The sequence below is a fragment of the Podarcis cretensis genome (genome assembly GCF_951804945.1).
Source record: "Podarcis cretensis genome assembly, chromosome: 6".
NCBI classification, from domain to species: domain Eukaryota; kingdom Metazoa; phylum Chordata; class Lepidosauria; order Squamata; family Lacertidae; genus Podarcis; species Podarcis cretensis.
Window position 1 is genome coordinate 32,082,931 of NC_137175.1, and position 13,754 is coordinate 32,096,684.

At 39.0% G+C, this 13,754-nt stretch overlaps 1 protein-coding gene across 4 annotated transcripts in view; it reads right to left on the minus strand.

The window, feature by feature from the left end:
• Positions 1 to 13,754, minus strand: part of RALGAPB (Ral GTPase activating protein non-catalytic subunit beta) — a 55,816-nt gene that overhangs the window by 20,671 nt on the left and 21,391 nt on the right. For 2 of the 4 annotated variants that reach the window (XM_079978845.1, XM_079978844.1), the window contains exons 8-14: positions 11,933 to 12,081; positions 11,579 to 11,795; positions 7,348 to 7,383; positions 5,217 to 5,418; positions 3,588 to 3,755; positions 2,880 to 2,994; positions 2,089 to 2,236 (exon numbers count right to left, since the gene is read on the minus strand). In XM_079978845.1, the coding sequence (XP_079834971.1) occupies positions 2,089 to 2,236; positions 2,880 to 2,994; positions 3,588 to 3,755; positions 5,217 to 5,418; positions 7,348 to 7,383; positions 11,579 to 11,795; positions 11,933 to 12,081 (1,035 nt within the window). The remainder of the gene's footprint in view (positions 1 to 2,088; positions 2,237 to 2,879; positions 2,995 to 3,587; positions 3,756 to 5,216; positions 5,419 to 7,347; positions 7,384 to 11,578; positions 11,796 to 11,932; positions 12,082 to 13,754) is intronic. The other 2 variants (XM_079978847.1, XM_079978846.1) reach the window with 1 other exon arrangement.

Genomic DNA, 13,754 nt, shown 5'->3' on the forward strand with positions numbered 1-13,754 from the left:
ACTGTTTCACATTTTATCATCTTAGCATTTTTGTAAGTGAGTTAAAAATAATATAGGTATACCTAATACTTGGGATTGTATGCAAAGCAGTAGTAAGTCACGGTCCATCAGCGGAAGGATTTCTCCATGGGTAGTGGAACCCCCCACCCCACCCCAAACCTTAGCTAAAACTGTTCTACAGTTTCCCGCAATCCTACAGGCTGCAGGCAAGAGAGGAAGGGGGAAGGTCCCATTGCACAAGTGGAAATCCATCCGCTAACAGGATGCATTAACTGGATACTGATCTAGGATAGCTAACAATCATGATCCAAATTTTATGTCATAATACAAGTCTAAGGGTAGAATAAAATGTAGCACTAAGGAGATCGTCTCATCGGTTCCAGTCCCAACTTCCTAGAATGGATTTGGGAGAGGCATGGGAGAGGGAGGGCTGCAGGCAAGGAGAGGAGGAGACCCTGTGCTGGCTTCCACTTATGGAACCAAGTAGTTGAATCTGGCCCTAAACAAACTTGCTTTCAACTAAATTTCTATAAAACTTCCTTTCCACTTACTTAAATTCCACCTTAGCTGATGAAGAGACACTTTTGGATGAAATCCAGTGTTAGAATAAACCCGCTGAGTATGACTTATTGCAGTCATCACCCCTTCAATTCCTCTGAGGTCTCACTACCTTTAAAGATGAAGGCCAGAGTGTTCTGCAAAAACTCCACTAAAATTCTTATTCAGATTGCATTAAAAATAAGTCACTGCAGTGAAAGCCCAGAGGGAATGTTCAGAAAAGATCAGACATTTATGTGCTACTACAAATTTAGAGCATAAGGAAAGAAAAAAAAAATCTAATGATACAAAGGGGTCCTAAAACAGAAATGTTGCAGAATGGGATGCACCAGTTTAGTATTCCGGTCATCCACCCATGCCCTCTAAGATACTCCATTCCACCCCCACATTTTACTTCTGCTTGCTCTGAGCATGTTCAGTCTTCATTGGGCTGTTTTGGAGTTCCTCCTTTGTGGTTTTTTTAGGGGTGAACAGCTCTGAAATAAGCCTGTTGATACCTCCCTTTTGTGTATGGATGGTGCCTTCCTGCCTATATAAGGATGGCACCTGGAGAATGCAAATTATAATGCAAGTTGCAAACCTATCTACTGTATATACTTTGAATTTAACCCAGTGATATAATTTATATGAACATTATAAGCCAAAAGCAAAAGGCAGCTTTGAAGATTTTCCCAGAAATACAGAACTAGATAAAACAAAAGAGACAGAGAATGGCATACATTAACACAGGAACGTAATCAACGAGAGCTAAAACTGTAGAGAGTTCTCAGAAAAATATGGTGTTCAGTTTTAAAGGCAAAACAGGCGTGGCTCTTAAAACAAGACTGAACTAGAATGCTACCGGTTCTAGAACTTGTCCCCAGCCACCATACCAATATCATACCATAAGCCAAATTATTCCTTCAGCTCAGTAATATGATGTTTGCAAAGCCATTGTCCAAAAGTGCCGAGAGTTCTGCCACCCCCCTGCAAAACATGCAATATCTTTTACACACGTCTTTGATTGTTTCTTCTTTTTCACATAGCAATGATCCTTACAATGACAGGAGTCATTGCTAAAATACTTGCTAAATTATTGTAGGGCTAGAACATTTACATGAAGAGCACCCCCTTGGAGGTTAAGGGCAAAATCCTTGAATATTCTTCTGATCCCAGGAATAACACGATCCAGAAGAGCCAATCGTGTAGCACTGTTTGGTACCAACTCCAATACTTGTGGCACTCTCTTGGTCTGGATTATTCTCAGGGAGTGAAGCCACATCGAGGCCATTCCCCACTCTGCTTCCTGGACATTTGTTACTGTATCTGCCTCTTAATCAGTTCCATGGCTTGCCCCACTATGATGCATTCTGCTGTTTCCTTCAACCATGGAAGCTTTGGTTGGCTGTGGTTTTTCTCTCTGCGCTCGTAAATTCTGCCTCCTGCCACTGGAATGTGACACCACTCAGGTAAGGCTACTGTAAACTATAAACTACCAAGGGCATGCACATTTTCAAATGCACATCCCACAGATCAAGTAGAAATACCAACCTAGTATCATCTGGGTGTTGTTGGGATCAGTTTCTGTCTGCAGTGCTCCTATTAGTATATTCACAAGCCTCAGTTTCAAGGAAAGGAAAGTTACTGGTTTATCATAGGACGAGCTCTCATCGTTGCTGAATTTTCCTTCCAGAACAACCTGAAAAATAATAAATTGTTTTTATAATCTGTAGTCATATGCATGAATTAGCACTAGCAGTACTACCATGTATTCTTAGTGACCTTTTACAAAGTTCACAAATCTACTTTAGTCCCATCTAATTTTTCTAATATATGCCCCACCCAAAAAAGAAAGTGAAAAACTTGACACAGGAAGAATGCTAAACGGAGCCCTTAAACAGACTGCAAAATTGGACTTGATTCAACTCTAGCAAAATGAAACCAGCAGATCAATGAAGTATAACACAATTTTCTCACTCAACAAACCTGATTTATGCCCAACAAACATAGATTTTAGCCTGAGTCCTATTGTAGTGTCACTGCCAGTCATATCTGCTCTCTACTAGAAATGACTGTAACAGTGTAATATACACTTTTTCGAATCCTGAAATGTTCCTTTGTAAGCATATGTTCACTGCTGCAAGAACTCTTATGTTAAGACCACAAATAATTACCCATTCTGTGAATTTCTTTCTTTTTTTCCCTATACAACAGCAGTGAAGTTTTTAAAAATCAACATCATTGCAGAAGTAATTCATCCTAACTGTTGATTTGAAAGTACAATCATACATTAAGCCCAAGTTAAATCTTTATAAATTGTCACTGAAAAACTAATTCATTACCTCTGATTTTATGGTTCCAAAATGATGGGGAAGTGGCAACAAGGAGAGTAAGATATTGATAGAGGCTCTTCTTAATTCTGTAGGATTCACATATGTTTTAAATTTTGAGAGTTCCCTGAAATTAAAAAACAGTTTTTAAACAAAATCACCACCAACACATTCGATTTCAAAGCAAAACCCACCCTACTTTAAAGGACAGCAGCTGCTGCGCAAATTTCACCTATGTCATAAACAGTCCGTGTGTGCATCAGGGTTTTCTGATGTCCTGGTAGTGCTGGCTTTGCATAGGAGCCCAGTGTGTTCACTTTATTGTAAGAATTCGTAAGCAGAAAGCAACATAGGGGATTGCAGTACTTATGCCCAAAGCTAAAAAGCAAGATCCCCAACTTGGTATTAAAACAGTTAACATTCCCTCAGAATCTGAATATGTTTCAAGCTTTGCACTGTTACATGGGCAAGATGCATGTGGTCTGTTGAAGCACTTGTATGGCTTAAAGCTAATCTGATTCCCAAGGCTACCTGTCTATTTCTTGAAAATAGGAACGCTCACAGCATGGTCAATGAAGCAGAAAGTGGGAACACATAAAAGCAAACTGGCATTAGATAATTTCTTAAGGCCACATAGACAGGCTGCCTCTCTCACTCTCTCTCACTTATTAAGACAAAACAGAAAAATGAATATATATATATATATATATATATAATTACCTGTCAGGTAATATAGTTTCCATGGCTGAAATAAAGTATGGAACTAAGACATCAATCCCTTTCAGGTCACAGCAGAATAATGCAGGAGAGTTTAGAATAACGCTAGCCAGAACCGGATGGCAAACGGAATCCGCTATCTGCAAACCCTGAATTAAAAGCATGTAAAATCTGGCAGAGAAAGACAGGCTTAATGAGTTGTAAGAAAGAAAACATTTGTAATCCAATGCTATTGGGACTGGGTCAGAAGCACAGAAGCATTTTCAGGTGGATATAACAATATCTGTCACCTTGTCTGTTTAAGCAAAGGCACAGGCTGGATAGCACAATAAATGTCCTTTAGACAATTTGATTACTTATTCTGTACCAAAATGTCATTCAGTTCTCAGGGATATAAAGGGAATCTCTCTAACATTTTGGAGTAGTGTAAATAATCTTCAGACATCGAAGAAATTTCCTTAATTGAAAAGGCCCAAACACTCTGAGCTTTCCTCACAGGGGAGTTGCTCCAGCCCTCTAATCATTTTGGTTGCACCTTTTCCAGTTCTACAATATTCTTTCTGAAACACAGTTACCCAAACATAGTATTCCATGCGATACAGAACGGGGGGAAATACACAATATGATGCCGCAGCATTTTGCTCAAAATTACATGGAAAATAGGAAGAAAGCTCAATATGAAGTTCTATCTTACTACTGTCACCCATAACATAGCTGTACCCAACATTTTAATGTTTCAAATAAAGGATGCATTGCTTGCTTTTAGTTGAACATTCTCTCCAAGTGACATATAAAAAATGAACATGGGCTTCTGTATTTAAATGCATATAAATATAAAGGCAATTATAATGATGAGCTGCATTGTACCCACTCTCTTCCACTGTCCAATACAGCTGTTGAAACATAATGATCAAAGTGTTTCTATTTGCTCCATTTCCCTTATATTAAAAGTTTCCAAGTATACATTCAGCATATTAAAGTTCTACCATAGGTAGAAAAAAAGCGCTTTGTGGGTGAAATACTGTATTTTCATCACCTGGGGGAAAAATGGAACCTGTGAAGTAACCTCTTCTATTCATCCCCTTTGACTAATTATATCTAAATGGCAAGGACAGTAACTTATCCTACAAACATACAATTGGCCAGATTTGTTTTATTTATTCACTCTAAACCGGGGAGACTCATTAATTTCAATGGGTTTCCTACTTAGGATTGATACAACCTCAACATTTGGGCATAAAGGAGCTTTCAAAAGTTGTAGAACCCCTTCTTATCTAACACAGATACTCAGCAGCAGATTCGAGCCCTACTCAGGTGAACTGCTCATGTGTTCAATCCATGAGCAAGGAGGGCCATGCAAACTAGCTCTGCCCACATCATCATACATTCCTGCTAGCCTTGTGCTCTGGTATCTGCAAGTACAATGCAAACTTCTGCAAGGAGAGAGAGCCTTCAGAAAGCACTCTCATCCTGGAGATGTACTTCCTGTATGCATAAATGCCAGGAGCCAAGCTACCTCAAGTGTGTGATGTCAAGGGCGGAGCTAATTGGCAGATGTCATGCGCTGACAGACTGCGGGAACAGTTCCCCTGAACAGGGCTTCTGAGAAGATAATTAAGATTAAATAATTACCGGGATAAGTAGGCTGGTAGTATATCCTCCCCAGTCTTTTTGCTACAAAATATCCTACAAAGTGTTCCACATGCCTCTGCTCTGCCCGATTCATAGTTGTCTGAAAACTCGCCTGCATCAAACATGGGATTGGATGTCATAGCGTCTGCAGACATTTGTGATCCTTTCCGGCGAAACTCCACACTAGCTTGTGTTGCTATAGCTAAAACAAAACGAGAAGCACAGAGTTTCATTATATTTGTCAACATACTCAATAGGCTCATGGGATCTGGGACACAAAGATCAAGTAAAATGTAGTCATCATAAAAGCCACTGGTTCATTGCATTTGAGTTGCTGCCTCTGTTTATAAAGCATTTAGGGATCATTTGACTACTTCGGTAAGAAGTGAGAAATTATATCCCTTTAATCTCCACGCACAAGTGTAATCATCTCTTCCCACAGTATTCTATGCTGCACAATCCATGCTGCCAAGCACAGAAGCCTCGACTCCATTCACATTCCCAGCAACATGCATTAAACAAGGAGGTCCCTCAATAGAGCCCCTAATAATTTTTTCAGGTCTAGGCCACTCATTTTCCTAGCCTGCTCCATAAATTCTTTGCCATTCGAAAAGCTAGTTCTACGCTTTCAATAGCACAAATCGATCTTAATGCCCTAGTGATCTCCCTTCAACTTTTGACACCGTCATGAATCTACTCTAGGTACCATCTGTGCTACAGAAACTAAGACTGCAATTTCGTGAGTTTAAGACATAGGCCAAATTCTAACGAAAACCGTGTCTGGGAAAAGAAAATAATGGGTGGTTGACTTCAGAACTTTCTCCTCTCACGTTGCTTAAAACAAAAACAAAAAAACCCAAAAAGGGACGATCACCAATGAGCAGGGTGTGCTATTCAGGAAGAAGGGTTAGGATCCACAGCCCTACAGAAAATGCCGATGCCCTCCACATTCATATAAAGATGCCCCCTTTTAGTCTACAGATCTTCACGCTCTATCAGAGACTGCCCCATAGCTCTACCACCTTCTGGATTCCTTTTTGTGAGAAGCACAAGGGGTGGTGGTGGAAAGGTGGGACCTCAGAAGCTAAGAGCAAAGATGGAAGCTCCTGCGCATATGTAGAAGCTGTGCCTGAATCTCTTCAATCAATTTATTTTAAAATCCACCCAGAAGCTCTGACTATCTTTTCCTCAACAAAAGTCTAGTTTCATACATTTATAATCCTATATTGTCAGTGATGCCCTATACAAAAAAATTCTCATTGTCAGCCAGATAGGAGGAAGTGGTCAAGAAGAATGTCATTTCTATAGTGGTTTGCCCGATTTCTGAAAGCTGCTTTGAAATTTCTAGAGAATTTTATAATCCAATTATAAAATTGGATCGACATTCACAAGTCTAATTCCACCAATCCTAAAGCAACTAAGTAAGAACAAGCCTACGCTATTAAGGGAACTCCGGGCACAAATCATTTGCAGTCTGATCCTAAGCATGTTTACTCAAAAGGAAGTCTCGCTGAATTCAAATCAGACTTGCTCGCAAGTAAGTGTGCATAGGATTGCAGCCTAAATCAGCTAGTCTTACAAACAGAAGCTCTGCTCATGATTTTGTTGAATGTTACAAATTTTACAGATTGACAATTTAGAAGCATGCCAAGGTCAGATGTACTGTTGTTTTTTTAAAAATTCTTCACTGATTTTTTTAAAATAAAAAATATTTTAGAAAGCTAAGCCCAAATCTTTATGCGTCTTCCCATGAGCCATTTTTGTCCTGAATAAACTATCCAGCAAATTATTATAATTAGGGGGGGAAACTACATGCAAAATGCATACAAATCAAAATACTAGTTCTGTATAAAAATAAGCTTTAAGAAAAGAACACGGTTAGTGCAAAGTCCTTAAATTCATGACATGATCACAGACTAGAGTACAGAAAATGATGGGACTGATTCAGGCAGATTAATTTGCTTTTGCCAACAATCTTCCCCATTTAAAAAGCCACACACAGTTATTTGTCTTTCCCATGTAAAGAGCAAAAGCTACAAGGGATGATGATGATAAAAATTAAAAAAAATGGGATTATGGAAAAAAGAAAAAAATGACTGCAATTAAAGAGAAGCTACTAGTTCCTACTTACAAGATTTATAAGAAAGAAGAATTTGGATAAAAGATGCTGCAAGATAATAGAAATAAAATGGAAACAAATCAAAGGACAGCAGTAGTTATAAAATACTTTAAAGATGGTGAAATTGTAACAACAAGTTAAGCAGCTTTTTAGGTTTTTGAAAAACTGATTCAAAGCTTATGGTCTAGTAGGCTTGTTAAACACACAGGAAATTAGCATTAGGGTCTAAAATTATGATTTCATGCAGAACAATGAACAAAAGTTAGAAAAAATATACTGCTGTAAGGGTTAGGTATCTATATTAATGTACATTCAATATTTGTAGTAGAAATATTGCCCCTTCACAATTCAGGCAGTATTTTGCTTTATTTCATATACCACCAGCTGAAAATCTGCACTAAAAGGAAATCATTGGGGGTGGAGGAGAAAAAAATACAAGCAACCAGCTCACCACTGTCTGATTATCCCACACATTACTTATATGAAATTTCCATACAAGGTGGCCCAACCATTTCCTTTTAGTCAAAAGAAGTACAGGGTAGAATGGAACTCAGGCTTATCCTCACTTTGTGGAAAAGGGAAAGCTAGAAGATTGCAAATAATCTTAGAAACTCGTTGTTTCAGCCTGCTAGTTTCTTAGTATAAAAACAGCCAAGTGCCTTGCTTGGCTTTGTAGATGGCATTGGAAGATTTTTCCCATTGTAGTATCACCAATCACGAAAAGGGATTCATGTGGGAGTGGGGAGGTGCTGAGTTGAATTCAATGTTAGCCCTGTTCAGAAATTAAGAGACATAGCTAATTTAGGTCCATTAATTTCAATGGCTCTACTATGAGTAAAACTTAGCCTGTTACAACCCACTGCTTGTTTTCAATGAATCCCAAATAACTATTTGTACAAAGCAGTTCCCACATGGATGGTAAACCTGTGGCCCTCCAGATATTGTTGGATTCTAACTTCTATCAGCCCCCAGCCAGCCTGTCTATCAGGCAGGGATGATGGGAATTACATTTCAACATCTGGATCACAGCTTCTCTCCTCCAAACCCCACCCCATCCCACCTGGCTTCAAATATTGTGTGAACAGCCATCTAGTTTCTCTGTGTTCTATCAAAGGGTTCCCTGCAACCCTTAAGAATATGAGAATAATTCAGATAGAAAGTGAGGGCTCTTCCTCTGTTTCTTCAAGGGTTCTGCAATCTGTAGCTGCTGTCAACAGGTACCTTCCATATTCTACTGTGGAGGTGTTTTGAATTGCACTTCTACACCTCCTACAGCAAAAGACCAATGCTTCTTTTAAGCAACTGCTTGCTTTGCATTGGCCACAACTGCTTGTCTATTCAGATGCAAGGGTTACAAAAAGACATCAACATCGGGAAATTTTTTTCATCAATGCATGATTCACTTTCTAGTCTACTGCTGAAGGGTCAAATGACAAAGAATCTTTGAAGCAATTAAAATAAAATAAAATAAAATAGTGGCTACACTGAAGGGGGAAAGCTTATTCCAAACAGTATGTGATTATGCAAATGGGTAGACAGGTAACACTGCAAAGTGATGAAACACTCAACTTAAGTTTTCCACTACAATTCTGCAGGGGGGAAAGACACACAACTCTCACTAAATCAAAATATTGGAACAAAGTAATGTTTCAATTATAAAGGGAGATGGCATGGACAAAGTCCAAAAGTGGGTGTGACCAAAGTGTAGGAGTGGCTGTGGACAATTTATTATTATTATTAACAAATTTAAAGTGGTCTTGGGAAGTTCTCCCCCCAAAATTGGCATTACAGAATCACAACAGGGGACCGTGGAATTGGTCTGTTAATATTTTTTTAAAAGCTTTTTTAATGGACAAATTTAGGGGGGCCTTGGCAGGTCACAAGTCTCCCTTTGGGCATCACAGCAGTATATAGGCCTTTGTTGCTTTGTTTTAAATGAAGCCAGAAGTTTGGGAAGCCTCAGAAGGCAGTGGGTGAGCACTCTCATTGTTTTGTTAGTTACAGATCTCATTCTTTCGGACAGGAAAGGGAGGAATGCTGGGTGTGCCCCCCCCCCATGTAAGAGGTGTGCTTCATATACACAATCTAAATTTCTGTGCTTTTCTGATGGCTTTAATAGCAGTTTGGGGTGAGAAGCCAGACTGAAAGAGGTGATTGAAGCCATCTGTTGTCAACGAAATTGTGGCTCCCCTGCAAGGATGAATGAGAGGTGATCCTTGTGCACTTTAAGAGTATATGACCAAGCTGTTAGGTACGATGTGCACACTATAGAAAAAAAAATCATGCACTTTATTTACTAGCACTGCAGTGTACTAACTACTGGAAATGTTCATCATTCTGGTTTATATGTTTTAACTTCCTGGTATCAATTTACTTGCTTTAATGATTTATAATTTATTCTATAATGAATTTAAAATATTATAATATCCATACTATCAAGCTGAATTATTTGGGCTGTCATATATTTTTTTGAAGTGAATTTGCATTTAGAGTATTACTGAATGATGTATTTATTTGGAGGTGTTTTGTTGCCATATTGTGCCCTGGGCACATTTATATGGAAAAGCGGCACACAAATTGAAACCAACAAATAATAAAGCATGGGGTCTACCACTGGACTAGAGCCCCTTATCTAAGAACTAAGGAGATACAGCACTACAAAGTGGAGATAACACACAAGTGAAAATTATGAATCACGGACATGTGCTCCACAATACCCCATGGGCATGTTATATCAATAAATCTAGGACAGAGAAAGATGTGTGGCAATTTATCAAGAGTTCCTTATGCACCACATATTTCTTTGGAGAGTGAAAAACAAGATGGTACTGCTACTGCCTCGACAACATCAAAATAGAACTGTAGTTACTGAAACAGATTTAGATGAAGTAATGAAAAATGGCCAATACATAGAAAAGACAACATGGCTCTCAATACTCTAGTAAACATGCCTCCCTAAAGCCAGATTTCTCAATATAATCTGAGCACTAGGAAAGCAAACTAAAGTGATATTGACTAATGCAATGCTGACATTTGCACTCAATAATTGTTTTATATTTTCATCATAGGATCAAACACTTGCAAAAGTGTTTTGTAACACTTTTAAATATGCCTCAAGACCTCAAAAGAGAGAGAATAATAGATCAACATGTGAAATTTTAGAGATGTCATTTTTCTTTCAACCCAATAGTAGTTCACAGTTGTATATGATTTCTATTAAATCTATATGGTTAAGCGGACAACTCTAGAGGATGTAATATGTGGTTTTGCTTTGATTTCCTAAAGGCAACTGAGCTGCCCTTGTGCAAGCTCTGTGGACTACTGGAATTCATTCTCCACTAAAGCTCCTTGGGTCTACACATGCCATTCACCAGGACAGACATATATTTTCTACACACGTGGGAACAGACAGGCTGTAAGATGTTAATGAAAGTTATGTAAACTAGCTAGACTTGAAACCCCACCTTTACCACTAGTCCTTGCTATTATGAATTGTCTTATTCAGATAGAACATTTCATAGCAGAGCAACAAGGAATTCAACTTTGGCATAATATGATTGTGACGACAAGCCTTTTTGTTTCCTGCAACGAAGCCCAACACAACACATTTGCTGTAATGAACTCATTTATCTCAGTTGGAGATCACCTCTGTCATATGTCTACGGATAGCTCCGAAAACAGAAATTAGGAAAACAATGAGAAAACAAAAAATGAAATTGGTGCAGTAGTTAGGGAGATTTGAAAGCTACAACTTACAGAACCCTTGAAGTTTAAGTATTTGACCAACCACTGGAATGCACATGCTTCACTGTGGGGCCATTTATGAAAACTAAACTAATTATCTCTCAAAAGTAAAGTTAAACAAAGACCAAATAATGCAGGCAGGTCCTGTTATGATGCTTGCCTGCCACCCCTACTAATGAACTGCTTTAAGTGATTCAAAGTATGGGAAGTTGCTCCCAAAATTGTGCTTTTTAATGCTTCCCTCGGCTTTATTATATTCTTCAGGCTAACATGCGGGCAAATCTTAAATTTTGTTTCTGCAGTAACATTTGACCCAATCACAAATTAGCTATTTTAGTTCCTATATTATGTAGAAAAGCAAGAGGTTAACATGATATTGGACATCAGTTAATCATGCTGCTTTGTCAGATTTCTGTTTTGGTTAGCCAGAGGAGTTAATCTTGCAGGTAGGAAGTGCCAGCAAAGGAGGGAGTGTTCAGAATGGAAAGGCAATATTTACCAGTCATACTGCTGTCTCTGTTAATTCCATTATGAAGCTTACAGTGAACAAAGGCTGCATCAAATAGCCACGATCCAAAGAGGTTCAATATACTGTTGACTTTTGGCCTGTGGGGAGCAGGAAGCGGTCGAGGCTCAGAGCTAGTCTGGTTTGGGCTCGATAGTGGAGAAGTGGAAGATGGCTGGTGTTGTACTTTGGAAGCGTGAGCGGTGTTAGCCTATTGGAAGGAGAGATGGGAATAATCCCATTAGAGAATAATTTTTGAAAAGTCATATACTCAGTCATGTCTGACACCACAATCTTCTCTTACATAAACCATATAAAACCATTGCTTTACTAAGCGTAAATACTCACTGTGCTGTTTTTCAGCATTGGCTTATTTACAGTTACAGCTCGATGCCTTCGGTTGTGAGGTGGAGTTGTGTTGACAGCTGTAGTCTGGGGCATGCTCAATCTGTTTACTGGTGTGGGCGGAGCACTATCTGCCCGAGGCCTTGAAATACCTAAAAGAAAAAGGGGAATCTCAGCATTAAGTTCTTTTAAAATCCAACGCACTGGGCATTTAAACAGCAAAGTAGTAACGCACATATATCCATTAATTCCTCCCATACCAGCACCAGTGTTAAAAAAGATCTTGTTTTGAAATTAGTTTTTAGTTAAGATTGAAAAGTGATCGAGGAAAGTATTTAGGTAACTACATACAAGACTGCTGCTTACCTTTCAAAAGGGAGCAACACGCACATTTGCACCTAAGGTGGGAAGAGTAAGAAGACCAACAGGAAGCAAAGAGGAACAAAGGCCGCCCGAAAGCCACTTTCTTTCCAGCCATGTTATTGCCACTGTCAGTTCATTTTGATCTAGCAGAAACAGGCTGCAATTGACTTTTTTTAAAAGGATAAATCTCTTTCCATTAAACTAAGATAGCTAAGGAATATAAGCTTAAGCCAAATGGTGGCTTAGTGCTATCAAGCAAGCACGCAGGTTCCTCGGGAGCAGACTACAACAGATTTGCTCCTCATCTAGTCTTGCTGCAAGTTTGGCTCAGCATGATGTCTAAATCCAGGCTCGCAGCTTATCTCTCCCAGACAAGCCTCCAGCTTGAGTCAGGCATGTTAAGCCAAACCATAGCTTAGTGCTAACAAGCAAACATGTACATTCCTGGAGCTTTGGTCCTGCTGCCACTGTCTTGCTGTGAACTAACACACAGTTTGGCTTAGCAGCTCTGTGTCTAAGCCCTGTTCCTGGTTTGTCTGCCCCTAGTGGAAACCCTGTTTTCAACCTTCTCCAATTGGTGTATCAAATGGCCGATTTCTACTTCTGAAAGATACTACTAACTGCTAGTGCACATTGTTTATAACATTATTGTGTGCTACTCGGTAAAGAAGCGTTTGTGCAACCGCTTGCACAAACAGAAATCACTAGTGAAACAACACAAATGCTAATTTCTTTTGTGCCACCGTTACACTGGATATCACATTTAATCCTTTGGAAAGCAAAATGACAGTAAAAACAATACTTATCTTTGAGAAGCAATTAGTTCAAACAGTTCTTTCACAATAATTAATAGGCAGGCAAATGTTGATCTTATTAATATTTTGGAGGGCCCTCTACACTCGTTTATTGTAAGAAAAGTACGCATACAGGGAATGGTGACACAGATATTTGTAGTAGCAGAGATTAGTATAGAAGGTAAAGCTACTAAAAGGGTCCTGCAGTTTCATCTCTCTCATTTTGGTGAATTCTCATGTATCACAGGCCCACTGCCAACCTGACATTCCCCAAACCTATACTATCCTACACTCCCAGCTAAGTGTAAATAGCATTGCAACATTACATAACAAGGCCTCAATGCTCGCTTGCATCTCCCTCTCAGGCAAATTATCCTCTTTGTTCTGTTTTCAACATTTCAGTATTACTCATGGAGGAGTATAAAGCATCTGCATCAAGGTAAGCGCTATTCATGATGCATGAAGGACTCAGGTTTGTTAAATACCCACAGTTCTATAACATTTTCAAGTCACAAGTGCATGCTATTCATACAACAGTTCTTTACTGACAAGCAGAATATCAGGAAAAAAACAACCTTAAGTAATGGATAATAAGAGGACAGAAGCAATTTACAAGTCTGTGATTGGCAGTACTCTTCCATCTGCCTTGGTATAATGATTAGCACAAT